At 63.6% G+C, this 27,569-nt stretch overlaps 3 protein-coding genes and 1 long non-coding RNA gene across 21 annotated transcripts; 1 reads left to right on the plus strand and 3 right to left on the minus strand.

Annotated features, from left to right (window-relative positions):
* Positions 1-7: 7 nt before the first annotated feature.
* Positions 8-5,838, minus strand: HDAC10 (histone deacetylase 10). 17 transcript variants are annotated; one of them, XM_005606798.4, is made up of 20 exons: positions 5,454-5,838; positions 5,251-5,385; positions 4,920-5,016; positions 4,562-4,659; positions 4,370-4,474; positions 4,140-4,208; positions 3,841-3,967; positions 3,586-3,651; positions 3,340-3,399; positions 3,173-3,262; positions 2,918-3,024; positions 2,777-2,844; positions 2,421-2,697; positions 2,222-2,306; positions 1,733-1,824; positions 1,533-1,589; positions 1,171-1,249; positions 778-960; positions 532-691; positions 151-376 (listed from the first exon to the last, which is right to left on the minus strand). In XM_005606798.4, the coding sequence occupies exons 1-20, from the start codon at positions 5,510-5,512 to the stop codon at positions 360-362; spliced, it is 2,031 nt and encodes a 676-aa protein (XP_005606855.2). In that variant the 5' UTR covers positions 5,513-5,838; the 3' UTR covers positions 151-359. The 17 variants fall into 17 exon arrangements, with proteins under 17 accessions (XP_070109899.1, XP_023486895.2, XP_023486893.2 ...); XM_023631123.2 differs by having other exon boundaries at positions 10-376; positions 532-960; positions 5,454-5,750; XM_070253804.1 differs by having other exon boundaries at positions 10-376; positions 532-960; positions 3,586-3,680; positions 5,454-5,718.
* Positions 5,839-7,054: 1,216 nt separating this feature from the next.
* On the plus strand, positions 7,055-11,777 carry LOC138921159 (uncharacterized). Its single transcript, XR_011433494.1, has 2 exons — positions 7,055-7,555; positions 10,372-11,777. It is a non-coding gene; the product is annotated as an uncharacterized lncRNA (long non-coding RNA).
* MAPK12 (mitogen-activated protein kinase 12) lies at positions 7,853-17,002 on the minus strand. The gene is made up of 12 exons (XM_023631320.2): positions 16,650-17,002; positions 16,440-16,569; positions 13,830-13,888; positions 12,893-13,004; positions 12,738-12,767; positions 12,400-12,447; positions 11,711-11,825; positions 11,408-11,479; positions 10,960-11,039; positions 10,802-10,880; positions 10,538-10,711; positions 7,853-8,476 (listed from the first exon to the last, which is right to left on the minus strand). Exons 1-12 carry the CDS (start codon positions 16,772-16,774, stop codon positions 8,397-8,399), a joined length of 1,104 nt encoding a protein of 367 aa, XP_023487088.1. The 5' UTR covers positions 16,775-17,002; the 3' UTR covers positions 7,853-8,396.
* Positions 17,003-18,944: 1,942 nt separating this feature from the next.
* On the minus strand, positions 18,945-26,301 carry MAPK11 (mitogen-activated protein kinase 11). 2 transcript variants are annotated; one of them, XM_001490089.6, is made up of 12 exons: positions 26,074-26,301; positions 22,974-23,103; positions 22,827-22,885; positions 22,633-22,744; positions 22,511-22,540; positions 22,378-22,425; positions 22,190-22,304; positions 21,765-21,836; positions 21,441-21,520; positions 20,906-20,984; positions 20,642-20,815; positions 18,945-20,290 (listed from the first exon to the last, which is right to left on the minus strand). In XM_001490089.6, the coding sequence occupies exons 1-12, from the start codon at positions 26,187-26,189 to the stop codon at positions 20,211-20,213; spliced, it is 1,095 nt and encodes a 364-aa protein (XP_001490139.3). In that variant the 5' UTR covers positions 26,190-26,301; the 3' UTR covers positions 18,945-20,210. The 2 variants fall into 2 exon arrangements, with proteins under 2 accessions (XP_001490139.3, XP_005606856.2); XM_005606799.3 differs by lacking the exon at positions 20,642-20,815 and having other exon boundaries at positions 26,074-26,283.
* Positions 26,302-27,569: the final 1,268 nt, after the last annotated feature.

The following is a 27,569-nucleotide window of genomic DNA, read 5'->3' on the forward strand; positions in this document are numbered from 1 at the left end:
AGGCGCGCCGGAATTGCGTCACCGGGGGAGGGGCGGTGGAGGGGGCGGGGCTGGAGCTGCCGTCCAGGGGGCACTTCCGGCTTGGAGCCTCGGTCCCGCGGCTGGGATGTCGAGGCCGGCCCGGGCTGAATCAAGAAGGCAGAGTCAGACTTTCGCTTAACTGTTTACTGCCGGGGCGTGGGGAGCAGGGCCGGCCGTCCGCGCAGGCCGGCGGGGACTCCGGGCGCCGAGTGGACGCAGGGCCGGCCTCAGGACACTGCCGCGGGCGACCTGTGCGGGGACGGTTAACGCCGGCTCTGGGGTCGGGATCGCGGTGTCCGTCCTGGGATGTCCACCCCAGCCGACGCCAGGCGACCGGGTCACAGCCCTTGAGGAGCTGGGAAGAGGTGCAGGGTCAGCTGGCTCCGCCGTGAGCGGTTGCAACAGCACCCCACTCCCCATGGGGCCCCGAGCCCCTCTCGCCGCAGAGCTCAAAGCAAGGTGTCCCCAAGACTCCAAGCATCCAGCCTGAGCCTTGCCCCCTAGCCTCACCGGCCACCTGCAGCATTTTCCACTGTGTCCGCAGCTGCCCTCGCAGATGCTCCAGGGCCTGCATCTCCTCTGGGGAGGCCCTGGAGAAGGGGCCCAGGCTGGGGGGGCCCTCTCCACGCAGTGCCTGGACCAGGACCCCTGCAAGCTGGGGTGTGGATTCCTGGGCCAGGGGCAGAGGTGGAAGCAGAGAGTCACTGGCCTCTCCCCACTTGTCACCCCACAGCACCTCCACTCTGCCCAACTCACCTCCTCAACCAGTACCAAGACTTGGCCCCCTGCTGGCACCCGCAGCAGTGCAGCCAGGAGTGCAGCTTGAGGGGCCTGCAGGCCATGGGCTGGCCCCAGTGCCACCAGCACCAGGTTAGGCTGGAAGCCATAGGCCAGGGGCAGCACCAGGGCCAGGATGTAGCTCAGGAAACCACCAGTTGTCTGTGGGAGTGACAGCAGCATGGCCCCAGCCCCTCATTCAGGAGATCCCCCCTCCTGCCAGCTCAGGCCACCCGACCTCCCAATCTAGGGTGGGCAGCCATACCAGCAGTCGCATCAGGAAGCCAGGAAGGACAATGAAGGCCAGGGGCCTGGCCCTCATGACAATGCCAGTGAGCAGCAGCTGCCCTGCCCTGTGACATTACCACTCACCCCTGGTAGTGGTGTGGAAACATGGAACATGGACAGGGCAGCTGCCTCCTTGCCCCTGATATTCAGCCACAGCGTCCTCCTTGTAAAAGAGAGTGAGCACATGGACATGTGTACATGTGTGTGAGAGGCTGCTCACTCTCTAGAACCCAAACGTCAGAAGGGGAGGTAGACAGCTCAGGGGTACAGGTGCTGGGGCTGCTGACCCTCTGTACTGGAGACCCTCCTGGTATTGCTCCCAAGGGCCCCTCTGCCAAATTCTAGCTGTAGAAGACTCCACCCACCCATCACCCCTGGGGACCCAGGGTCATGTGCCTCCCCCCCTACATGCAGGACTGGACATACACGTGACCCAAGAGTCATACCCATCATCGGCAAGGTCCAGGGGCCGATCCAGCTGTCCCACAGCCACACAGAGCAGCCTAGAGGAAGAGTCGGCCACAGAACAGGCTGCACTCATCCCTCCTGGAGTCCATTCCCAGAGCCCTCCCCATGTGGCTAACCAGGGCAGGGGATGCCCATGGGCCATGCCCTCAGAGGCTCAGGTTGGCCAGGTGAGGCTCACCTCTGGGCTCTGTGGGACAGGCCACGCTGAATGGCCACGTCCAGGGTGGCAGCTGCAGCAGGGGCCGGGGTGGCTGCGATGCCGCTGCTCACCTGTGGGGTGAATAACATAATAGCAGTGGAGGGCAATTCCCAAACCAGGTAAACAGACCCGAACATCTCTTCTTTGGCCCCTGTCCGTGGGGCTGTCACCTGTACACTCTGAGGTCAAATGGCTCCACTTTTGAAAATAAGACGCTTAAAACTACAGCTTAAGTCACTCCCTTCACCTCTCTGCCAAAGAGTATTTAGTTGAGGGAACTGAGGGGGAGCGCTGGTAAACCCTGTCCCTGGGGTCTGTTCTGGGAGGGGTCCTGGACACAAGGCCACATTCATGTCCATGTGGTTCTGCACCACCCAGCCCTCCTCTGGACAGGCCACCCATCATGGGCAGGTCCTGGGTCCTGCCCCTGGCTACGCAGCCACCCAAGCCCCTCCCAGATGCCCCCACCTGCCCATCCAGGATGCTGTCCAAGAGGTACAGGACCTTCCCGAGTGCGTTGAAGGACTTGTCCTGGGCCAAGGCCTCATGTGGCCTGTGGTGGGCAAACCAGAGGGACACATGGACCCAGAGTGACACATAGACCACAGGTGAGTCATACACAGACATATGGGTGGACACAGCCACACCCCTCTCCTGTTCTGCTTACCTGGCCCATGCCTGCATCTCCTTCTGCGGGGCTGACCTCTCCCAATGGAGGACATCAGGGGGCAGGACAAGGGCTGCATCCAGCTCAGTCAGGGCAACAGCCGTGCGGAGAGGGGGTGTGGGGTAGAGGCGCAACTGGTCCAGTAGGGAGCTCAAGGCAGCCATGGCCTGAGCCTCAGTCTGAGCCACAGGTGCCTTGAATTCGGGCCCCCCGGGTAGCAGAGGCGAGATGCTCCCCTCTGGGGAGCGGGTGCTGGGACTCAATACGGGGGCTGCGTCTAGGAGGTAGTTCAGAGTCACCGCTACTCACTGGGAGCCTGAGGTGTGATCCCACCTCCCGGCCTGGGCCACACTGACCTTGCTGCTGGAGGCTCATCCAGTGAGGGGCCTGGGCTGCCCGGACACTCTGAATGGACTCCAGGGCACTGCGGGGACACACAAGAGTGGTGAAGCCTGGTCTTCTGCCACCAGCCCTTCCCACCCTCCTGCCCCTCGCACCTGCGATGTGGCTCCATGGGCCCTGACAGGGGCAGAGGGGGGTCGCCCAGCAGTGCCTGCACCATCATGCACACTGACTGAGAGAGCGACTCCAGGTGGTAGCCGCCCTGGCAGGAAGGAGGAGGGCAGAGATGTGACTGGGGCAGGGGGTCATTGGGGCACCATCCCAGGCAGGATGCCCTACCCGTGCAGCAGACTCCCTCTGACTGCACCTCAGCTTCTGGCCCATGTGCCCTCCCTGCTTGCTGTAGTCACCTCCAGCACAGCGCAGACCCGGCCACAGGCCAGCACTTGCAGTAGCTGCGTGAGGTGGGCGAAGCACTCTGGAGTGGCCTGCATCTGCCCCTGGAACCAGAGTCAGATGTGAAGGGGGCCTGGTCCCGGGACCCCAGGAGCCCTCCTCAGCCAGGCCAGGCCCTCACCTCAGGATCCCCAACCGCTGAGTCAAATCCTGCCGCGACTAGCACTAGCTCAGGGTCAAACTGTGGGCAGGGCGGGTGGAGGGAAACAGGAAAGAGGCTGGAGCAGGGGTAGAAGAGGCCCCTCCAGAGAGACCCTCCCCATGCCCAGGGCTCCATTCCACTCTGATAGAGTTGAGGGGACCCTGGACACTGAATCCCCCTCCAACCCTCCTGCCATTGAGACCACCCCCGGCCCCAGGCAGTCACCTCAAAGGCCAGGGGGAGCAGCACATGCAGAAAGGCAGCCACATAGTCAGCATTTCCCATCCCGACCTGCGGCCACAGGGTGTCAGTGTTGGACCCTGCCAGGGGGGCAGTGGCATCTTCACCCCGGGGCTTGGCCTCTGGGGGTAACCCTGGCAGGATGTCCTGGGCTACACTCAGAAGGCCTGGAGCTGTGGGGCAGGGGAGGCGGGCTGGGTGAGGGGCTCTGGGTGGGAGTCTGAGGTGAGGAGCAGGCACCTGGTTCCAGGGCAAGTTGACAGTGAAGCCGCGGCCCTGCCCCTGCCCGACAGCATCTGTATCTGACTCTTGAAGATAGGGCCAGAAGCGCCCATGCTCGTAGCGGTGCCAGGAGAAATAAAGGACGCTGTGACAGCCAGCCAGGGTCAGAGGTCAGGACCCTTAGCTCCACAGCTCCTCAAAGAACCCTGAGCCCTGAGCACACGGCCATGTCTTCCCCCTCAGATTTTCCAAGACCAGGCCGAGCACTCCAAAAAGTGGAGGCGCAGGGAAGGGTCTTGACCCCACCCCCAGCTCACCTGGGGTCATCCTCGAAGATATACTGGATGCCCTGGCCGTGGTGGATATCCCAGTCAACGATGAGGATCCTGGGGACAGACAGGACTGGGGGCCCTGAGGGGTGGGGCCTCCCACCTCCAGGCCAGGAGCCTAGCCCAGGATGGGAAGGAGCTAAATGGGGTCTCCCAGCAGCCGCTCCACCCCCTTCCTGTCTGGCCTGGTCCCCACCCTGCAGCCAGCCCACACACACCTGTGCAGCCCGTGTTTCTGCTTGGCATGTTTGGCTGCTATTGCCACATTGTTGAACACGCAAAACCCATTGGCGGCAGCCCTCTGGCTGTGGTGCCCAGGAGGCCTAGGGGTGAGTGGGGTGCAGGGCATGTCAGGGTCATTCTGTGCCCTCACAGGTTACCCACAGGTCGGGAAGGGAGACAGTTCTCACCTCACCAGAGCGAGCCCATTTTGCACAGCTCCAGTCAGCACAGCATCCACTAACTGCAGTGCAGCCCCTGCAGCCAGCCGGGCACAGTGGAAGGTACTCTGTGGGGGCCAGGGGTGCAGGTGAGCGCCCTGCCTGCTACCCCCACAGGCACTGCCCAGGCCTCTGCCAGGCTGCAGGACACTGAGCGCTGAGCAGAATAGGCCACTCCATCCTAGGTGCCAGAAGCATCAGCCGGCAGGTGTGCAGGGCATCGGTACATTCATGAACACAGGGACACTGGCAGGGTTGGCAGCCAAGGCTGCGAACAGGCATAGGCATACAGATGTGTCTGGGTGGGGGGTGTCCCCAGGGCACGCACCGGATGGAAGTAGATGGCGTCATACTGTCCAGACAGTGCCTGGAGCTCCCCAGTGCCCAAGGCCTGGGTCCCGCGCAAGAGGGCCACATACTCGGGGCTGCAGAGGGCAGACAGGCCAGGCAGAGTCACCAGCAGGAGTAGAGGGGGAAGGAGGGGCTGGACCCTGGTGGGACTGCCCACCTCATTCCTCCCTCACCAGCCCACCAACCACCCGAACAGGCACGGGGTGGGAGGGGAGAGGCTCTGTTTTCCTGGCGTGGGCAGGCTAGGGCAGGCGCAGGTGCTAGGCTGCCTCCTCCAGGGCATGTGGCAGGCCCGCCCTGGGTCTTACCTGTGCACCAGGCCCAGCTCCTCCTCCGAGGCCTCTCTGGCAGCCAAGCGTAGACACCTCTGCTCCAGGCCGCGCTGCCGCAGGCGCTCCAGGGCTATAGTCAGGCGCTCAGGACATTCTATCTCACACTCGGGGCTAAGTGGACAGAGAGCTTGAAGTCCAGAGCCCCCTCCCCATGCCCCGCCTCTGCCAGGTCCACTTACTCGTCCCAGAGCAGCCGGGCGGCCGTCATGTCCTCGTGGTACACGAGTGCGGTCCCCATGGCTCGGCCACCCGGGGCGAGCGGGATTCAAACGCCCACACTCGCAGGCGAGCGCACTGCCTGTCCCCACTCTGCAGCCCCAGCGAGGAGCCCAACGAACGCCCGAGTGCTGCAGGCGGGAGCCCGGGCGGGAACACACGGCCAGAGCCAGAGCGAAGCAGGTGGGCGTGACGAGGTGACAGGGTGGCTCCCGAGGCCTGACTTCCGGCTTCCTCCTACTCGTACTCGGGACCGTCCCGCCGGCGCCGCCCAAACCCCGCCCCGAAGCGCCGGCGACGCGAGCAGGGCAGGGCGGGCCGGACGGCTGGGCCCCTCTCGGTTCCCCCCTGCCGCGGCCCGGCCCTCCCCCAACATTCGGCGCTCCCCTCACCCTGAGCCCCCTCCCCCGGCTGCTCCAGCTGCGGCTCCACCTCCTGCTCCGGCCAGGAGCCGGGAGCAGGGGGCTGGCCTCGGTTCCCCTCCAGAGATGGGAGGGAATGGGTGTGAAGGCCGACGGCCAGTGTGCCCAGGACCCCTGCGGACTGTCAGGGAATCCCACGTGCGTGCAGTGGGCCGAGCCCCGCCGTCCACGCCCCTTCCGCCCCAAACCTTCCCCAGGCCCACCCTGACCGCGCAGGCCACGGGGTCATCGCGTCCACCACTGCCCCAGGCGCACCCCACCAAGCTGCAGGAAGGCCTGCGAGGGATGGAGTGCAGAGGCCAAGGGTCCACGGGGGCTAGGCCGCGACTTAGGAGAGAGCCCCGCCCAGGGCGGGGGGGTTGTGCCTCAGCCCGGCCTGGGCCACACCGGCCGCAGCGCTGCCCCCCAGGCTGAAGGCGGGAGTGACAGTGTCTGATTTAAGCTCCAGGAAGACCTGTGGCCGAGAGAGGACGAGTCGGAAGGTCAGGGTGGTGGCAGAGGAGCTGAACAGGAGCCGCTACAGCGTGGGGCGAGGCAGACAGGAGGGAAAAGCTACCAGTGAGGGAGGGTCTGGACTAGGGATAAATGAATCAGCGAATAAAGGCATGAAGGGGTGAGGCCAGCAAGGGAGGAGGCGCGGGCACGGCCAAAGAAGCAAGATGGCCAAAAAGAGGAGGAAACCCGGAGCCGCGGCCTCAAACCCGGGGCCTCCGGGGCCGGGCGTGGGCGTGGGTCCTGGGCTTTAGGGGCAGGTTTCTGGGGGCGGGGCCCTGGGTCTTGGAGACGGGCCTTTTGGAGGCGGGGCTCAGCCTGTGGGCGGGGCCCTGGGTCGGGGTGGGGGCAGGCTTCTGGGGGCGGGACGTGGGCGGGGGCCTGGGGTCTGGAGGCTGGGCGGGGTTCTGGGGCAGGAGTCGCCCCAGTCCAGTTCCTCGTTCGCCCTGGCAGTGCAGGGAAGACCCCAGGGTGGTAGGGATACAGACGGCGGTCCCCCATGGTTCCCCACCGTCCTGGCTAAGCGCGGGCAGCAGGCTTCCCGCCGGGCTCGGGGGAAAGTCCGGTTGGGTCATTTTGGGTCAGGTGCCACCCTGAGCCAATCACGGTGGTTTGGGAATGGCGTGCCCCGATTGGCCATCCTGGGGCACGTGCCCACGAGGGGCGGGGCCTGTGATGGGCCTCCCCGCCTGGATACGGAGTGTGGAGGGTCCAGCAGGGATCGGTCCTAGAGGACCAGAGGGTCCCTGGGCAGAAAAGGCCGGTGTCTTCTGTGGCAACTCGTCTGACCGTATTTGGCTGGGACAACTGTGTGCATTTCCAGCCGAACTCCAGGCCAGGACAAGGGGACGGCCTGGCCGCACCTCGCGCGCACCTGCCCGGGACACAGGTGGGAGCACTAGGACGGCCGCAGGACTCCGGAACGCCCCTGACCCCGCTGCCCGCCTTCGGAGCCGTCAGATGACCGGCCTGGGTTGCGCGGACACGCCGACGGCACAGGAGCGTGGCCTGGGAGGGGCAGGCGGCTTGGAAAATGAACAGAACCCACACTTCTGTTGTGCCACCAGCGTAGATACGCGTTTCGTGATCTCTCCTCCGGACCCTGGCCTTGGAGAGTGCAGGGAACCCAGACAGATGGGACTGAACCCCAGGTTGGACTCTATCCCCACTTCATCAGGCCCTGCCCTGGCTCCAGGGTCTAAGCCATTAGAGGAAAGTCACCCCATAAGAGGGGCAGAGACAAGCCCTAATGCGAGGCTCCAGGCTCAGAGCTCACTAGCACAGGACAGGGGAGGTGGGCAGCAGCTTTGTAACTTGGGGGGAGGGGGGTGCCCAGGCCCAGCGGCTCAGGAGGGGCTGAGGCTCCCAGGCCTGCCTCCTTTCTCTATGCAAGGCTGCAGATCAGAGGCCTAAAGGTCCAGCCCAAGAATCAGGAAGCAAAGCCAGGGTGGGAGCTCTACAAAAGGGTTTATTTCCTTCTAGCCTTGTGGGCATACCACATGGCCAGTTTACATTCAGGGCTGGGGATGCAGGAGAATCCACACCCCTGCCCCCCAGGAGAGATGTGCTTGAGTCAGCGCCCTGCGCCCGCCCTGACTGTTCTTCCTTCTCAGCGACATGAGCTGGGCCTTGGCATGGTCCAGAGCAGGCCGGGTCAGAAGCTAGGCCTTGACCCCAAGCCCTGCCCCACCCCACAAGCTCAGGGTTCTTCTTGTACCCTGGGGGAGGGGACCACTGCTCAGGGGGTCAGACGCCAGCCCCAGGTCAGGTGGGCCACCTGGCCAGAAAGTCCAGATGCTCCTCCAAGGTTCGGCTGAGTAGGGTCCTGAGAGTAGCGGAACACGCTTCAGGGAGGGGGTCCAGGAGCGAGGAGTCTCCTGGCATGCAAGCCCCAACAACAGTCACAGAAGTAACCAGGATCCCCTTCCAGGTGGAAGCCCCAGCCAGAGGCCCCAAGGTGTCCCCACCGCCACCCTAAGGGCCCAGGGGTCTTCACAGGGCTGTCTCCTTGGAGACCTTGGCTCCCAGCTGCCGGGGAGGCTTGAAGCTGAGCACCTCTTTATACGTGACACCTGGGGGGGGGGGGTGAGAGCGACAGAGATGGAGAGTCATGGAGAAGGATCAGCTCCACAGCCCACCAAGGGCAGACGCTAGCAGCCTGAGACGAGCTGGGCCCAGCTCACTGGTGCTTGCCCTGACCAGTGATAAGTCTTGAGAGACCCCACTCAGGGCTGTTAGCCAACGACCCGCCCCCCAAAACACCAGGGTCAAAGGTCATTGCTGGGGTGCAGGTGCCACGCAGGCTCCTTTTGTCCCACACATCAACTTCCTCCCAGGCCAGAGCCACTCTCAGTCAGTCTGTGTCTGTCGAGAGGGACTATCTACCCTGACAGGGCTCCGGTAGCCCAAGCCCTCTGCCCCTAGAGTGGCCGGGCAGGGCTTGGCCCCACAGGCTACCTCAGAAGACAGGGACATCCTAGGAATGTAAACCAATGTGTTCACTCCAGCAGACTGCTCAGGGTCCCACCAGGACACACCCCAGTTTCTAGATCCAGAATATCCATGAAGACTTAAATGAGAGGGATTCCCACCAAGTACCCACAGTGTCCACCTTCCTCGCCTGGTAGACATGTTCCCTGAATGAGTGCCTAGAGCCAACCATCCTAAAGGAAGGGAGGGCCACTCCGCCTCCCTGACCAGTCTCAAAGAACAGGCTCCACTCGGCCCCAGCATGCCCACACTCACCCAGCAGCAGAGCACCTGTCGGGGGACACGGGCACTCCACAAGCCAGCTCAGGAAACACTGTGTTTAGAGCAAGTGGTGTGTGTGGTGTGCCCAGCATGTGGTGTGTGTATTCCTGCCCCGTGGGTTGCCTTCTGGGCCCTTCATCTACTCCCAGCACAGGCGCTGTTCCACACAGGGAAGGTCTGTGCGAAGAGGCCACTGCTGCAAGGCTGGCTCCCCAGGGAAACAGGAAGTGATGAGCTCGCATTCCTGACCAGGGCTCAGCCATCAACAGGCCACATGTCCACCATGGTCTGCAGTAAAAACAAAAGCTCTCCCCACGGTTGTGTGGGTGGGGACCGCAGAGAGGATCCTGTGGCCCGTGGTTTTTATGTTATCTTTTTTAGCAGCAGAAAACTTTCATCAAACCAAACCAAACTTAGAAGCACAAAACACAGCACAGACAAGGGTGGAGCCCCTGCTGGAGGCACCAAGGAACCCAGGGGCCCTAAGGAACATGTTTTGAGAATCACAATCCAGCCCCAACCCCACTGCCAGCCTCAAGCACAAGACCAAAGCCCTGGGCCTGAGGTAGAGCCAGGATGGGGCCTAGGACACAGTGGCAGCCATAAGCCACGGCCCCAATGGTGCTAACTGCTGCCCTCAGACATCCCTGCACTCCCAGGCTGGTCCTGCAGCCAATGAGAGGACACTAAGCCTTCCATCTGTTCTGGAGTAGAGATGGACAAGGCTAATTCCAGAGGGAGGCCTCAGGACCAGGCAGGCCCTGAGCCCAGCCTAAGGCCAAGCAAGTGTTGGTCAGCCCTCAAAGATGAGGGCAGGTGCCTTTCATGTAAGGGGACAGCCAGTCAGACTGCTCAGGGGGGCTGGAGGGGACAGGCGAGAGGTGGGAGGTGGGGAGAGGCACTGTGGCTGCCTGGGGTGGACCTTATCAGGCCAGCAGGACATAATGGTGTGCAGTTGTTCAGGTGGACGGGTCCTGAAAGGGGCAAGGGGAGGTGAGGACAAGTTCCAGAGGTGTGAGTAGAGGCCTAGGGGTGAGGGCTACGGAGGGGCTCCAGGCTGGCCAGGGCTCTGGCCTGGATGTAGGGAGGCTGGGCAGCACTGGGGCAGAGCCAGCAGGTCTGGGGCTGGGAGCTGCCTCCCCACAATTCCCAGAACTTGTCTCCTGCTCCTGTTTGTGACAAGCCTTTCAGGAATGCCCTCCCTTTCATCCTTCAGCTCCAGCCAGAGGCCACCTCAGCCAGGAAGCCCTGCTTCCCTCTGACCTCCTGTCATGTTCTTCACCTGACCTGCATCCCAGAGTGGGGTACCCAGGACTCTGAGCCCTGGCCACTTGCACGAGGTCATGAGGTCCAGCACAGCCCCTGCCCGGAGCCCCACTCACGCTTCCACTCATCCAGCGTGCGGTCCACGTCATCAAAGGACTCGTCGTACTTCTGGGCCCTGGGTTCATCCTCCGCGTCCTGCAGTGACTCGAAGTAGGGGTGGGCCAGTGCCTCGGCCGCTGTCACCCGCCGCTCTGCATCGAGCACCAGCATTCTCTCCAGCAGGCTCACGGCTGGGGGGACAGTGGGTCAGGCTGGGCGAAGAAGAGGGTCCCACGTCCCGACACTGGTCACTGACCCCACGCTCCCTATTCCAGTCCTACCCAGAGGGCTTGCATTGGTCAAGATTGAGGCAAAATCCTTCTTCTCCAGCTCGGGGAGGCCCTTCATGTAGTTCTTCGCCTGTGAGGGAAGAAAGGGTTGGGGACTTGCCTCCAGACCTGGACTAGCCCCTCCAGCCCACACTCAGCTCCCAACTGACTTCTACGCTCTGCAGCCTCTGCACAAAGTCTGCGGGAGGCGTCCCTGTCACCTTCATGATCTCCTTCAGCTGGTCCAGGTCTGCAGTGAGGTCAGGAGCATAGCAGGGCCAGAGAGCAGAGTTTATCCACCCCCAGCCCGCTCCCCAGGGGGTAGGATAATGCTACCCCGAGCGTGGTCCCCAAGAGGTAGGATAACCCCACCTCCAGCCTGCTTCCCAAGGGGTAGGATAATGCCACCCCCAGCATGCTCCCCAAGGGGTAGGATAACCCCACCCCCAGCCTGCTTCCCAAGGGATAGGATAACGCCACCCCCAGCCTGCTCCTCAAGGGGTAGGATAACCCCACCCCGTCTGCTCCCCACAGGTGTAGGATAACCCCACCCCCAGCCTGCTCCTCAAGGGGTAGGATAACCCCACCCCCAGTCTGCTCCCCACAGGTGTAGGATACGGTCGTTGCCCTTGAATAACGTCTTCCCCGTGATCATCTCTGCCATGATGCAGCCCACTGACCAGATGTCCACTGAGACAGAAGCCCCCACATCAGGGCTCCGTGGGCCAGGGAGGGTGGAGGGTAGGGATACACACACACAGCGGGAGAGGGGACATGGACACAGGGCATCTAGCCCACCCCGCCCTCGCCTGGCTCCCATCCCAGCTCTGCAGCCTCCCAGCAGAACAGCCACCACAGGGCTTCCTGTGAAGAAATAGGGAGGCTGGTGCAACAGTGGCCCTGAGTCTCTGGGCTTCTCACCCGTCTGTGTGTAGTGCATCCAATTCAATATGACCTCAGGCGCCCGGTACCACCGGGTCACCACGTATCCGGTCATCTCACTATCTGCCTGCCTGGCCAGGCCGAAGTCCAGGATCTGCAGCCAGAATCAGGAAGGTGGGGCAAAGAGGTTGCCAGGGAGTGGGTGGGCCAGCCTGTGGTCCAGGAGACCCCAAGAGGACTGGCCAGACCAGGGCCTCCTGCCAACACCCCAGGGCCTGAGGTCATGGCCATGGACCCCCAAACCTCCCCCTGGGATCCTCCCCATGGCCAGTGAACCCAGCCCACTGACCTTTTTCTTCCCCCCACCCTTAGGAGCAAGTACTCCAGGGGGTCTCCTCTCCCTGCTCCTCCACTCTCTGCTGACCCACAGGACCTAGCCAGCACCTTTCAGGAGGCCACCTCGGCCCTGCCCTAGTCAGGCATGGGGGACTGGGGACACCTCCTGCCCTTCCCCTCAAGCAAATATGGGAGTGTGCCCAATGCCCCGCATCGAGTGCCTCCCCAGGGCCCATCTGCCTATCAGCTGCTCGGCCACTGCCTGGATGGCTGGAGTCTGGTCCCTCTGCCTGGGCCTGGGCCAGCCCTCCTGCAGGCCTGAGGGCCAAGGGTGTAGCAGGCAAGTGGGCAGGTGGGGAGGGAGCCCCTGAGTCCCCACACCTGACATGTACCTTCAGCTCACAGTCCTCGTTCACCGCCAGGTTGCCAGGCTTCAGGTCCTGGGGGCAGAGGGAAGGTGGCCATGTACCCCTGCCCATTAGGGCGTACAAGGGCCAGAGCCCATGCAGCGGCTGGATGTGGGAGCAGCCAGACTCGGTTAGCCCACCCCTGCACCTCTTCTGGGAAGGGTGGAGGTGCCTGGGCACCCTAAGGGTGTGTGCAGGTGTGTTGTGCACTCCCCACTAGACCCCATCGCACTCCCTTACAGGTGAGAGATGGAGGCTCCTGGGGGTTGAGCCCTTCGCACACCCTCACAGCCAGGGGAGCTCCCACCACCGCCAGGACTCACCCTGTGGATGACACCAGCAGCATGGATATACTGTGGGGACAGAGAGAGGATCAGCAGAGGTCAGCTTGCTGGGACCTCAGAGCCCCAGCCCAGGCTGGGGGCCTCTGCCGGTTCCTGCAGCCTGCCCCTCCCCCCACATACACACTTGTCCCCACCTTCAGTCCCTTCAACATCTGGTAGACAAGAAACTGGATCCGGTCCTCACTCAGCTTCTCATGCTTCATGAGCTTGCCCAGGTCAGTGCCCATGAACGGCATCACCAGATAGCTGCAGGGTTCGGGGTGGGTGCAGACAGTGGGTGTCACACCCCCTGGGCCCAGGTTCAGACCTGGGAGACCCCGTCACCCGCAGCACCTGGCCTCTGCCCCTGACATTGCCACACCAGGCTCCACCCACTAGTCCTCCAGGGAATGTCAGTCGGGTGGAGGGAAGCGAATGCAGGCAGGGGTGGGGCCAGCAGGACATTTGGGTCAGAGGAGCAGGCTGGGCAGGTGGAGGGAGAGAGAGAGAGGGGAGAGATATTTAGCACCCTGCCAGGACACTGAGGCCTGTGTGGTTCCTTGACCTCTGCAAGGTCGGATGGCAAGGAGCCTGGCCTCCCCAGCCCTTTCCAGCCTGGCCATGGCTCTGGGCCAGCAACACTGTGAGTCCAAGGGTAGTCGCCCAGGCAGCCACAGGGCAGGCTCAGCAGGGGCAAAGGGCCCTCCCTGCCACCTGTCCCCTGCCTGCCAGCAAAGGTCAACAGCTCCAGTGACAGGTCACATACTTGGTGCCAGGGTCCCAGAGCACGGGACCTGCCGGCTAGCAAACACTCAGGCCCAAGGTTCACACCTCCAGCACTGGGGAGGGCCTCGAGCCAAGCGTGGCAGGAGGAGGCCCAGGCTCCACCTGGCTGTGCCACTGCCATGGGCCCAGGGGCATGTGGTGGGGGGGTGGACTGTGCTGTAGTGAGGGGGTGGGCAGGGTGCATGCCAACCCCCATCTGGACTACAGGGAGAGGCCTGCCTCAAGAGGGCCCCCAAGCCAACCCAGAACGCCCAGGAGCCACCCAACACCCCTCTGGCCTGCCCGCCAGCCCTGGCTGGCACTCACAAATCTGTGAAGTCATCCAGGGTCTCGTCAGGAGTGAACACATCCAGCAGCCCAATCACCTGGAGAGAAGACCGGAGCACCAGGTGGGATGGGGACAGCAGAGGGTGTGGGGGCTTGGGCACACCCCTGAGGCTGGTACTGTGCTCAGGCAGGAAAGTCCCCTGCAGCTGTCCCCATCTCCCCCCACTGCCTGGCTCTGCCCACTGGCAGCGCAACCCAGCCCTGGCACACATGCCCACAGACACAGGCTAATTTTGGATGGTGACAGCTGGGATCCTCTGGGGGAGGAGCAGCCCCAAGTCTGGGTCAGCTCCTAGCCATCCAAGGAGCTCCAGCCCCTTGACCCTTCCTCCCTCACTTCCTGTCCCCATTGAAGACCCAGGATAAGGGTGGGGACAGCCCCCCAGGGGAGAGCCAACATCTCATAGGTCCTTCCAGGGGCCATGCCTTTGCTGGAGAGGCCCAAGCGGGCAGCACTATGACCAAACCCCTGGCCCCACAGACCCCTGGTCAGGGGTGATGGACAGCAGACAGGTAATGTGACAACTGGCCCCAGGGCTCAGAGTGACAGGGCTTCCAGGGACCCAAGGAGGCCTGCACATCCAAGCGGCTGGCAGGGGGGACACCTGGCAGAAGCCATGTACATGATGGCCGAGGCAGGAGGGAGAACACTTCAAGCGTTTGAGGAACACGGGGAGTGAGGCCAGGTGGCTGAGGCCCAGGCCAAGGAGTAGCCAAGGAGAGGCCAGAGGGAGCCCGAGCAGGATCTCACACCAGGTGAAGGCTTGGCTTTGATCCTAAGAGCCACCGAGGAAGGGCTTAAACACGCATGACTCTGAATGTGTCCCCCTGGCTGCTGTGTGAGGACAGACTGGAGTGAGGCAAGAGTGGACGTGAGGTGGAGGGACAGCTGGATGACCACTGCAGCCACCAGGGCCAGAGCCATGGGTGGCAGGGGAGGAGGGAACAGAGCAGGACATCCAGACAGGGGCCTGGGACACTGGGAGAGTGTTTTAACAAGAGGGCAGAGGACTGAACTCGAGATTAAGGGGGTTGTCAGGTTGACGGAGACTTCTGTGCCACTGTGGTGCAGATGCTGCCGGAACAGCGAGGAAGGACGGGGAGAGGCCTGAGGTGGATGGTGGAAGGGACAGCACTGGAGCCGTGGCACCTGCTCCACTCAGCCTCTCAGAGTCTCAGTCTCCTCCCAAGGAAATGGGTTCACAGTAGGCCAGCCTCCCAGCTTGTGTGTGGGGTGCCTGGAGGCAGCAGCGCTGGTTGCTGGCAGGTCCGGGGCTGGATGGGGATGGTAGGACCCACCGCACAGTGGGGTGGTGCCAGCACAGGCTGGGCCAGATCAGGGGTGGGAGGTGACTGAGCAGAAGGCCCAGAGACCCTGCTGGACAGGAGGGATGGGTGGGTGAGAGTGAGGGGCGGTGGGGCAGAAACTGGATGAAGCCTGTCTGCCCTCATAGGGACAAGACCTGGATGTGACCAGGTGGTAGTGAGGCCCAGGATGGGCTGGGGTCCACTATGAATGCATTTCTCCGAGGAAGGGACAAGGGCAGAGATGGGAAGCCTGACGGAACGAAGAACCAGCCGAGGGCTAGGAGGGTGGGCATCAGCCAGGAACCGCGGAGAAGAGTTTGCTGGTGGACACAAGGACCCATTCTCTCCGGGGAGTGCTGGTGCTTCTGATGACCCAGGAGAAGCAGGACCATCTGTGGGTGCCCAGGATACCAGCCCTCATAGTGAGCCCAGAAAGGGGGCGAGGCAGGAGCGGCTCGTGTGGGAGGGAGCAGAGTTCATGACTACAGGAGGAACTGCCTCGACAACCGACAAACGACCCGGCGCCCCTGGCAGAGAGGAGGACTCTTAGCAGCCAGCAGTTGCCACCAGAGAGGCCACAGCAGCCATGCGAGGTGTCCCAGGGGCAGGTCTGGAAACAAGGGAGGCCTTTCCCTGGTGGGTGCCCAGATCCGCCCCTCCCGCACTGTCCGTGAACCCCCCATGGATATGAAGGAAGTGTGTCTGTGCCCAGTGCCCTGCACCACCCCAGACCCCAAGGATCTGAGGTGACAGACCCAGGATGCTGACTCCAACACGGTGCCTGCTCTGCGTCCCCAGGGGCCCAGCTCCTAGGGCTGAGGCTCAGGAGGTGGACCGGAGCAGAGCAGCTTCAGAAGGGGTTGGAATGTTTGCAGAAGGGGGTCTGCGGTGAGGCCGCGGGGGATGCTCAGGAAGAGGGAAGAGGCTAAGTGCCCCTTCCAGGAAAACTGCTCCTCCCACCTGGGTGTCCCCTCACCTCTGGGCTCCTGGTTGGAGGCAGAGTTTGGGTGAGCCAGATGTGGCCCCAGGAAGAAGCCAGGGAACTAAGTCCTGCCCAGGGACTGGCCTGGGAGCAGAGGACTCGACTCTGGGGCAGCAGTCTCCCTCAGAGAGGAGGGGCTCCGCCCTCACCGAGTAGAGGCCCTCACCCTTCTCGGGGACACTGCCCTGACACCCGCCCTCCGCCCCACTGCACAGGGGGTCGCCTAGGGGCTCGGGAGGAGGGAGACGAGCGGCGGCGATGGACACGACGTCCTGAGCCGGGCGCCCAGCGCGACTCACGTTCTCGTGGCGCATGTGCTTAAGGAGGCGCAGCTCGCGGTAGGCGCGCTTGGCGAACAACTCGGACTGGAAGGGCCGGTACAGCTTCTTGATGGCCACCTTGGCGCCTGTGCGGCTGTCCACGGCCGAGCTGCGGGACGCACCGCTTAGCGGTGGGAGGCAGGGAGAGCCGGGCCACCCCGCCCAGCCACCCGCGCGGCCTGCGCTCACCACACGGCGCCGTAGGCGCCCGAGCCCACGGGCTGCAGGTCCTGGTACACGGCGCGCACCTCCCAGGCCGTCTTGGTTACTTCTTGGCGGTAAAAGCCCCTGCGGGCGGGCGGCGGAGAGCTCATGGCGGCCCGGGCACCGCCGCGCCCCGAGGACCAGGGACCGGGATCAGCGGGCTCCCTGGGCGCGCGCCCTGGGCCCCGCGCGGCAGAGCCGGCTCCGCGCTGTCCGCCCGCCGCCGCCGGGCACTCCCGCTCCCGGCTCTTCTCTCCGGGTCACCGTCCTCGGGGCTCTCCCGACCCGCCGACCCCGGCCCGACCCAGCCCCGGCCCGCTAGAGCGCGGCCCCTCCCCTGCCTGCGGACCAACCGGTCCACCGGCCGCGCGCACGTGACGCCCCCGCCCGCCCTCGGCCCCTCCGGAAACCCGAGGCGGCCGCGGCCCGGGAGGGCCTGAGGCTGGGGGGAGGGGACCGAGCGGGAGGGGGCACCGCCCCGAAGCTCAGTCCCAGCCTGGAACTGGACCGGGCGGTGCACCAGAGATCCCGGCCCGCCTCCGCACTCAGGCTGAACCCCCGGGGCCCGGGTCGGGGGTGTCTTATTAGCAGCCCCTGAGGCTCCCGTCTTCTCCTCACCAACCACGCCCCCAGGGCGCTGGGCCCGTCTTGGGCAGCCTGAGCCGGTCAGACTTCTATCCCCAGCCCCACGCTACTGTACAGCAGCCCCAACTTCCCGCACGCCACCCCTGAGGCCCCTTCCCCCGGGCTGATCCATCCATTCCCCAGTGTGGGGTCCCCATCAGCTGCCTTGCCTGCATCCTTTCCATATGGGAGAGCTGGTTCCGTCTCCCAAACTTAGGGTGCACCCCCAACAATCCTCCCCGTGACCACTGACCCCAGGCCTCCCTACCCCAGGGAGCTGGAAAGGGTGATCCTCCTTGGGCCCTGTGCACCACAGCTCCCCTCTTCCCCCACCCGGCATGTGGGGAGCCTGCTCCAACCATTTGCAAGTCTCTCTGCCTGTCCCAGCCCCTGCCCAGCTTACTCCACCTGTTTGTCCTTCAAAGCTCAGCCTGAGCCTCTGCACTCTCTCCAGGAAGGTGTGCCTGGCCGGGACGGGGAGAGGGGGGGACCTACTGGGGCTCTCAGTGCCTCTTTACCCCTCAGTCCGGGCCCCATCCTGGACCAGATGTTGCTAGAGATCAGAGCCCGCAGCCCCTCCCACATCCCCAGCCTAGCAACCCCGGTCTGAGAGGGAGTCTGGTAACAGGATCCCCAAGGCCCCCTGACCCTCCCTCTGTGCCCTGCCCAGCTGGCCGCCATGAATCAGCAGCTCAAGCCTAGCCAGAGCAGCTTTACACCTGGGCTGCCGGCTGGTGATCCAGAGTGCTCAGGAGTCAGGGACTAGTCAGAGGAGGCAGCCCAGGGTCACTGGAGCCACAACCACCTGCACCTGTGCCCTTCATGCCCTGGACTGCCTGTGGCACTCTACCTGTCTTCTCCAGGAAGTCCCCCAGCTGGCCCCCTTATTCCCTGTCCTGGGGCCCAGAGGTCCAGCAGGGTTCCATAACAGACCAAACCTGGAGGTGGGGCATGTCCCAATTCTGCTCCCATCCCCCACCCCCACCCCCACACAGGACTTGGCCCAGCCTGGTCTCCAAGGGTTCCCCAGGACCTAAGACTCAGGAGCCACGCTGACCAGGCCCGACCAACTCCCACATAGTCTCCGTTGCCTAAGACCCAGGGTTGGGGCACAGAATGTCCCTTTCCTAATCCCTGTCGGGACCGGGCCCTCCCTAACCTGAGCTGCAGGGAGCAGGAGGGGCTGGCAGCTCAGTGCTTTCCCCTTAACCAGGAAAAAAAGGAAAGGTATTTCTCCCACCTGCCCAGCCCTGGGAAAGGGCAGGCCTTTGCTTCCAGAGACCCCCAACTGTCCCCCTGCAGCCACCCTGATGACTGAGTCAAAGGGCAGTTCTGCATCTGGACCAGATGCCCAGCCTGCCCAATGAATCCCGAGCAAGGCAGCCAGTGTCGATTTGAGGGTGGCCATCATACCCTGTCCCCCTCAGAGCCCATGGAGGGGGACTCACCCCTACTCCCTACCCCTCAGGTCTGCCTGGGTTCTTCAGGGAGCAGGAAGGGTGCTGAAGATGACTGCTTGTCTGACTGGGGACCCGAGATCTGGCCAGTGCAGGAGTCTGGTGGGGCCAGGCCAGCTGGGGGGTTGACGCTCAGAGATCCAGCCAACCCCTCCAGGTGATGGGGACAGCAGGGCAGGAGGGCCTGGAGCCTGGGACATGAGCTGAGCCAGAGGGAACCCCCTTTATTGCAAAACCCTGGTGCAGGCACTTGACATTCAGACCTCCTTGGGTCCTGCGAGGTGGGAGGTCACCACCTGACACACCTGACAGAGAATCACATCAAGAATGTCTGGAGCAGGGTCCTGTCCCAGAGGTTACTAGGTCAGTTCCATCCTGGAAGGAGGGAAGATGAGGACCAACCCACAGACCAGAGCACCCCAGCTCTTGGCTGCAGGGCCAAAGGGTGGGCAGAGGTAGAGCAGGCAGAAGCTTCTTCATCAGCGTGGGGCCAAGGTCCAGGGTCCAAGTCCAAGTCCACATCAGTGTGTGCCCTCCTCCTGGTGTCCTCAAGGTGGGAGGCCCTGTGCCCATCAGCTCCCCAGCTGGCACTGTGCCTCGTCCTCAGAAACCTGCTGCAGCTCCCACACCCAAGGAGGGAGTCCCGGCTCTTGTTCGCATGGTTGCCCCTTGCCCACCTGAGCCCCTTGCATGATGCACAGTGGGATCCCAGCCCCACTCCCAACCCGCATCAGGAACTGCAGGGAGGGGAGGCAAGAGTACAGCCACCCCAATCCAGGCCTCCTGCTGGTCAGGCTGCTGGCTGTTGGACCCCAGAGTCACACACGCCTGCACGTGCCTTGAAGTGCGTATGCGCTACACGCAGCACAGGTGAACACACAGCTCCAGGCGAATTTTCTGATTTAACACGTGGTGGCTGTCCCCACCCTGCCACCCCCAGGGAAGGCCCTGCTCAGCTCTCAGACCATCAAGTCTCAGCACTTCCCAGAGTATTCCCCGGCTTCCAGGCTGAGCAGCTCAGACCACTGTGACCCCTCCCTTTGAGTCTCCAGGGGACCCTGACCCCAACCCACCACCCCCGGAGACAGCCCTCTGGGACTAAGGAGATCTGGAGACAGAAACATTCCCCAGGAGGAGCCCCTGTGGCATCCAGGTCCCCCAGTGAGGTCCCAAGGGAGACCCAGGATGCTGGGACGGGGGAGAAGGACCGAGGAAGTCCAGGACACTCTGCCCAGACTCCTGCATCCATGGCTCACACACGTGCACACTTGCGTGCATTCACACGTGTGTGCAGACTCCCCACAAGGAGCAGTGTGCAGACCGGGGGGCCCCAGCCAGGGATCAGGACCGCTGGGGCATCGGGGTGTTGGGAAACACCCCTTGTGGGAACCGGAAGTCTGAGGAATAGGGGCAGGCAGGCTCAGGCCCCTCCTTGAGTTCGTGTGGCTGGTGGGCAGCACTCCCCTCACTGCCCAGTCTCCAGACTGCTGGGTGGCTGCGGTGGCTCTGGGGGCTCGAAGCTCAGGACTTCCTGGTAGGTGAGCTCTGAGGGGTGAGGGGAAGGGGTGAGCTCATGCTGCCACCAGCCCAGCACCCCCACATGGCTTATCTGGTGCCAGCCACCCCTCCCAGGCCCACCATCCTCTGAGGGCAGCCTCAGTTCCTGAGCCTCCTTCCAGAGCCTGCCCTGTGCTGCCCCTATCCTCTGTGGGACACACCCAACTGCATCTCTAGCTGCCCCACCCTGGAGTGGTTTGAGTGTTGTCCCCCTCCCAGATCTCTCTGGGGAGGAACTGGAACACTTCCTTCCTGCAGGAAGCAGGCAGCATGGGGCCTCTGGAGGAATGCAGCCCTCAGGCCCAGGCTCCACCTCCCTCCGGCCCTCCGCAGGCCCACCCTTCCACTCCTCCACTGTGCGCTCCTTGGCCTCAACGCTTTCGTCATAGGGCTCGGCCTCAGGCTCGTCGTCCGGGTCGTGGTACTGGCTGAAATAGGCATGGGCCAGGGCCTCGGCTGCACTGACCCTCTGGTCACTGTCCAGCACCAGCATCCTTCCCAGGAGGTCCACAGCTGCAGAGTCGCCAGCGGGGGAGGGAGGGGGTCATATCTGCATCCAGGGCCAGACATGGAACCCAGCCCAGACGCACAGCCCATCCTTACCCAGAGGGTTGGCTCCGTGGAAGATGCTCCTGAGGTCCTTCTGGGGCATGGGGGGCAGGGACTGGATGTATGTCCGGGCCTAGGGGCACATGGGAAGGGCCTGAGGGGGGCTGTCCACCCCCTACCTCTCCTGGCCCTAAGCCAGGTGGGGGCTTGCCTAGAGAAGCCCCCAGACTCATTCACTCCAACAGGCCTGGGCAGGGGCATGCACAGATCAGAGATCTCCCCTGTTCTCGATCTGGGGGCTCCAGTTCCTTGCTTGGCCTTCGATGCCTGCAGGACCTGGGCCCAGTACCACCCATGTCCTTGGCCAAGGCATTGTTTGTCGGTGCTGCGATTCTGCCCTCGCTGTCCCTCGTGCCAGGAATGTCTTCCCCGTTCACCTGTGTCCCCCTGAAGGGGTCAGGCATCTTCCTTGGGCTCTGTTCCACTGTGACCTCTGCCCCCACATGGTGCCCAGTCTATTCCCACACTGCTCCTTCCTCCAGAGTGCCCAGGGGCTTGGTTAGCAGGGAGCTGGTATCTGTTGACTCACATGTTCTGAGGATATCTTTGCCAGAACCTCAGGGCTGGGTGTGCCCACCACCTCCATGATGCGCTTCAGCTGGTCGATGTCTGCCCGGCTCAGGAAATGACTGCTGGCCAGGCACGGACCCTTCCTGGGCCCCCAGAAGCCAGATCTTGGGGCACTGCCCAGATCCTGCTCTCCTACAGCTGGGGGCATTCAGCCCAAGGTGGCAGGCCATGGGGCAGAGGCGGCAAGACTGGCCAAAAAGGGCCAGAGCCCACCTCCCTCGACCCCTATCCCACAGGAGGGGACCATAGCTCCACGCTCCTCCCCAAATGGGGCCAAGGATACAGTCATTTCCTGGGAAGAGGGCCTTTCCCTGGAGCAGCTCGGCCATGATGCAGCCCACAGACCAGATGTCCACTGTTGGGGGAGGGTCTCCATCAGTCTGCCCACCCCAACTTCCTCCTCAGAGAGCTGGGGGGCTGCCTGGACTGCACCAGCCCGATGGCCCTTCAGTCACACCCAGGCCCAAAGACCGCAGGCTCTTCCTTCTCCACACAGCCCTGGGCAGGGGGAGGGGTGACCCAACATGCTCGGCCCCTCTGAAGGTCTGTTTCTGAATGCTGGTCCCAGACCTTGCCTGTCCCCCAAGACTAGACACCCCCCCAAGGTCCTTGGCTTTTGGCCCCACTCCCACTCACCCTCCACAGGCCCTGGTGAGCTCTGCCTGCCCACCCTGGTCCCATAGGGCTACCCCCGTGGGTGGACATCACCTGTCTGGTTGTAGTGCATCCAGTTGAGCATGATCTCAGGTGCGCGGTACCAGCGAGTGGCCACGTAGCCGGTCATCTCCTCGTCAGCCTGGCGTGCTAGCCCAAAGTCCAGGATCTAGAGCCACCACCAGGGTTGTCAGCACCTCCCCGCAGGCCCCTCCCCGCTGCCCTGTGCCCCATGCGCTCACCCTAAGCTCGCAGTCCTCATTCACCGCCACATTGCTGGGCTTCAGGTCCTGCAGGGCAGGCGGGCATGAGCGCAGGAGTCATCCTGGCACCAGGCCTGCAGAGAACAGGCCCCGCACCCCGTGCCGCACCTACCCGGTGGATGATCCCAGCGGAGTGGATGTACTGCGAGGGGGAAGGCGGGCGTCAGGTTCCCATGCCCCAGCACCCCCAGGACCCTTGTGCCCCCACGCGCCCCCCGCTACCCCGGCACCCACCTTCAGCCCTCGAAGCAGCTGGTAGATGAGGAACTGGACGTGCTCGTCGCTCAGCGCCTGGCACTTAACGATGTTGTTCAGGTCGGCGCCCATCAGGGTGGTGACCAGGTACCTGGGTAGGGTCAGGAGTCAGGACGGGCCCGCTGCCCCCTCCCCAAGCATTCTCCAGGGCCGCCTGCCCACCGGCTGCTCACACTTCGCTGAAGTCATCGATGGAAGTGGCTGGCGTGAAGACGTCCAGCAGCCCGATGACCTGGGCGGGGAGGGAAGTCAGGACTCCCCGGCCTCGCCCACAGCGACCCTCAGGGCATGCGTCCCCCGCAGGGAGCCCCCCAGCTCACGTTCTCGTGCTTCAGGTGTTTGAGCAGCCGCAGCTCGCGGTAAGTCCTCCGCGCGTGGACCAGAGACTGGAAGGGCCGCGACAGCTTCTTCACTGCCACCTTCTGGCGCAGCCGCGCGTCGTAGGCCGAGCTGCAAGGCGGGCGAGTGAGGTGCTGGCGGAGAAGCCCAGCCGGTATGACCACCAGGACAAGGCCCGAAAGGCCAAGGGGCCAAGGGCGGGGTCTGCTCACGGACGCCCCTGGCCGCCTTTCCGCCACTCCTGCGCGCGCGCGCGCGCCACAGCTCTCCTCCCGCTCTAAGGGACCCCTCGGGTGGGGGCTGGACGGCCATCAGCAGGTGCACCTCTGAGGGGCCCTGAACATGGCCAACGTGAGCGGCACGTGGGAGGCGCTCTGACAGCAACACTCCCACGAATCCTCTCCTCCGCGCCCCCTCGGGTGCTGCTCCTTCTCAAGAGGCAGCTCAGCCTCCACCCACCGGTTCACCCCAGCCTGCCCAGCCACAGGGGCTCAGCCTGCTCCCCCCCGCCCCCACCAGCCCCGAGGCAGGACCTGGATCTTCTCTTATCTGCTCATCACAATGACTCTTACCCCTAACTCAGAGCAAAGTGGGGGGGTGGGGGAGGTGGGGGGTTGTCTCTACCAGCTGGGGTGGAAAACAGCCCTTGGGCTGTTCCCAACAACCAGCCCTCCTGCTCCCCCATGGGCCAGTGGGTCCAGCAGGATCTCTGAGGGGTTCCAGAGCCGCCTAAGCCCCTGAACCCCCAATGCCTCTGAATATTCAAAATATGGATGAAAAACTGGCCAAAGGTGTTTACTGTATCACTTTTTTTTTTTTTTTTTTTGGTGAGGAAGATTGTCACTGAGCTAACATCTGTGCTAGTCTTCCTCTATTTTGTATGTAGGATGGCACCACAGCATGGCTGATGAGCGATGCTTAGGTCCTGGCCCAGGATCTGAACCCACCAACCCTGGGACACCCTGGGACACCAAAGAGCGTGTGATCTTAACCATTACACCACCAGCTGGCCGGCCCCTTTATCATTATTTTTCTTTTTCTTTTTCTCCCCAAAGCCCCCCGGTACATAGTTGTATATTCTTAGTTGTGGGTCCGTCTAGTTGTGGCATGTGGGACACCACCTCAGTGTGGCTTGATGAGCAGTGCCATGTCCGTGCCCAGGATTCGAACCGACGAAACACTGGGCCGCCTGCAGCGGAGCGTGCAAACTTAACCACTCGGCCGCGGGGCCGGCCCCCCTTCATCATTATTTTTAACAGTGAGAAACTGGCCAGTAGGAAATGCCCAGCAGAGAGTGGTGTCTGGACCCATAGAACATCTCCCCTTGCTCAACCCCACTTCCCAGAGGTCCAGACCTTCCAACTCCACAGCAGCCTCCAACCTATCTTCTCTTCACAGGAGTCCAACCGTCACTGGCATTATCTTGAAACACACATGGTCCAGCCACTCCCCACTCTTCCACCCTCCCACTGCCCTCAGGATGGGGGCCCTCCTGAAAGCAATGCCTTTGCACAGGCTGTTCCCCCTCACTGAAGCTCATCCCTTGCCCCAAGAGTGAGTGGAGCCTCAGGCCGCCCCCCATGCCCACCCCACCCCCCAGGAGCAGCTCCTGCAGGATGTGGATGCTATCTGGGCCCAGGTGGTGGTGGAGGAAAGCTAGCTCAGTGCTAGGGCATCTGTGCCCCTCCCCCTAGCCTATCACCTGCAGGGGAAGGTCCAAGTCACTCCTGGGCTGGGAAGTAGGGGAGTGACTCCTCACGTGTGGCACCAGATCCTCTTGCCGGATTGCATCCGCCCAGTCCAGTGACAGAATTGGCACTGGGTCACCAGTCCCATCAGAGGAAAGAGGGAGCACAGGATGAGGCTGTCACCTGCATCGGGCCCATGCTGAGGTGCGGGCACTGGAAAGATTTGGGCCTCCCTTGGGGAGCATGACACTCCCTGGGAACTCCCAGAAGGTGATTCTGGGGGCTGGAGGTGATTCCAGTAGGGGCTCTGTCAGATCCCCCCAGGGGGCCACTGACACATTGTCCCTGACCCTCTTCCTGCCTTTGAGGTCTTAGAGATGAAGACAGAGGCCTGTGGCTGGAACGGCCTGCCTGAGGTCTCTGACAGCTGGCAAGTGACAGCGTGAGATGGGAGGCCCCTGGGACCCCAAGCCCCGGCTCCAGGCTCAGGCGCTAGGCCATGGAAGAGTCTCCAAGAAGTCCCACTCAACTTTCTGCCAGAGCCTGGACCACACTGCACCCCCAGGGCTCCCTGCCTCCCCAGCTGCATGACCTGGCAGTGGACAACAGACACCTGGCACTGACCGCAGTCAGGCCCCCAGTGGGCTCTGGGGGGAGCACTTCTCAACATCCATACCCACATGAGCCTCTCTGTCAACACTGGAGCTGCAACCAGGCCTCCCTGTCACTACCTGACCCTAAGTCCCCAAACCTGAGGGGACAGAGGCTTCCAGCAAACCTGGGCCCACCCCCCCTTCCAGATTCAGCCCTCTATCTGGGCCCCAGGGCCTAACTGCCCAGCTGTGGTCTGAGCTCTCTTGTTTGGGGCAAAAATGGGGCAGGGTGCAGACCCCCCTAAGGATTGTAGGGGGAATGGGAGGTGTCTCTGCTCAGGCCTAAGCCCCAACCGGAGTCTGAGATCCCTTGGAAAATCGGGAAGGGAGAAGGACTCACAGGGGAGCCTGACGCCATCCTAAGCGGATTAAAGTACCCACCTAGGGCGGGGGCATCTGCCTGACCCATGACCGGGGGCACCCCGCTACGTGCTCGGACGTTGAGGGCCCCAGGAGACCCGCCCTTTCGCGGGCTGTGACGCCGCAGGATTCGGGCCCGAGGCGGGACGCTTCGGGTCGGACGGGGAGGGAAAGACGACCCCTCTCCCTGCCCGGGAGCGGCGTCCGGTAGGAAAGTTTCCTTCACGCCCACCTCCCCCCATTCATTCCTCCGGTCCGCATAGGGCCGGGGGGCGGAGGCAGGGCCAGGCCCCTCCCCGCGCCAGGAACCCAGCGCCGGGCGGGGAGGGGGCGCGCACTCAGTCCCGCCCCGGTCCCCGCCCCACCCCGCCCGCCCCTACCAGACGGAGCCGTAGGCGCCGGAGCCCACCGGGCGAAGCCCCTGCAGCCGCTGCGGCACCTCCCACACCGTCTTGTTCAGCTCCTGCCGGTAGAAGCCGGCGCGCGGGCCCGACATGTCCGGAGTGGCCGCCGCTCAGCCCGCGCCCCGCCCCGCGCCCCCGCCCCGCGCCGGAGCCCGAGCCGAGCGCTCGGAGGGCGGTGGGAGGCGGCGGGCGGGGCGCGGGGCGGGGCCGGGGAGGGGGTTCCCAGAGCCAAACGCGCGGCTTCCTGCTCCTGCGAGGCGGCGGCCAAGCGGAAACCAGCCTTCCCTCCCTCCCCCGGGCGGTCCCGGCGAGGATGCGCCCCCACTGGGGGAGGGGGCGACCAGAGTCCGACTTACCGCCCCTGCCGCTTCCACCTCCTGGGGTCCACGCACCTCCCCCTAGGTCCGCCCGCTATCTGTCCTCCGCCCGGGCTCCTCTGCGTCTCGCTGGCCTGCGCTCCCCGCGCCCTCCCCTGCCGGCCGGCGCCGGCACCTCCCCTCCCCGCTTTCCGTCTCTGCACCCCCTCCCTCCGCCTCCTCAGGGCCCTGCACTTACGCCCCCCTCAGCCTGCTCAGAATCTTGCATCCCTCCTTCCCGCCACTTGCTCTGGGCCCTGTACCCGCCCTCCCCCCACAAGTCTGCGCCCTCGGAAATGAAGTAGAACCCTCCAAATCAAAGAAGCCAGGGGCGAACCATGGGATCTATTTTTCACCAACATAGAAAATACCACCTGATAAAAACTAGGCCCTTGGTTGGATAGGCCCCTCTGCGGTGGGCAGGTGGCTGCGCCTTGGATCCTGGGCCAGCCTGTCCTCCCTTTCCCGCGGAGGCCCTTCCGGCCTTGGCGGTGTGGTTCGCCCCCTGGGAAACCCGCGGTCTGGCATCAGCCTCTGCAGCGGCCTGGCCCTTGCCTGCGCTCGACCCTCGCCGCCTCTTGGGAGAAGCATGACCGCCGGCCAGGCCTGGGGACCAGCCCTGTCAGGACCAGGGACAGCGGCGGCGCCAGCGGGCCTTTGGGGTGTTGTGCCCATAAGAAGCTATCCATAAATGGGTCCTCTTGGGTGCCTGATACCTTCCCTTCTTCGGGGACAACTCCCTCAGCTGCCACCTCTTCAGGAAGCCCCCCTGACTTGGAGTACTGGGGAGCCCTCTAGTCCGCAGTCTCAGTTCCAGGGGCTGCAGTGCCTCCCCTGCTGCACTGAGTGGTCTGGAAGTTTCCATTCTCACCGGCTGTTCTCACTGAAGTGGCCGGGATGTTCCCTAGTTCAGCGAGACAGGCTATCCTCGTGTCCACACTCTAGGCCCGCCGGCATCTACTTTTATTTCCCACTTTAAAGTGACAAGGGTTCGGAGAGAGCACTGCCCCTGGAACAAACGCCTCCCCCGACCCTCACCCTCTGGGAGCAATGGTGCCCCTCCCAGGAAAGCAGAACATCAGGCTCTGAGCTGCTCGACCTACTTTTTTCAAAACT

The sequence above is a fragment of the Equus caballus genome, chromosome 28, assembly GCF_041296265.1.
Source record: "Equus caballus isolate H_3958 breed thoroughbred chromosome 28, TB-T2T, whole genome shotgun sequence".
In the NCBI taxonomy this organism is placed as follows: domain Eukaryota; kingdom Metazoa; phylum Chordata; class Mammalia; order Perissodactyla; family Equidae; genus Equus; species Equus caballus.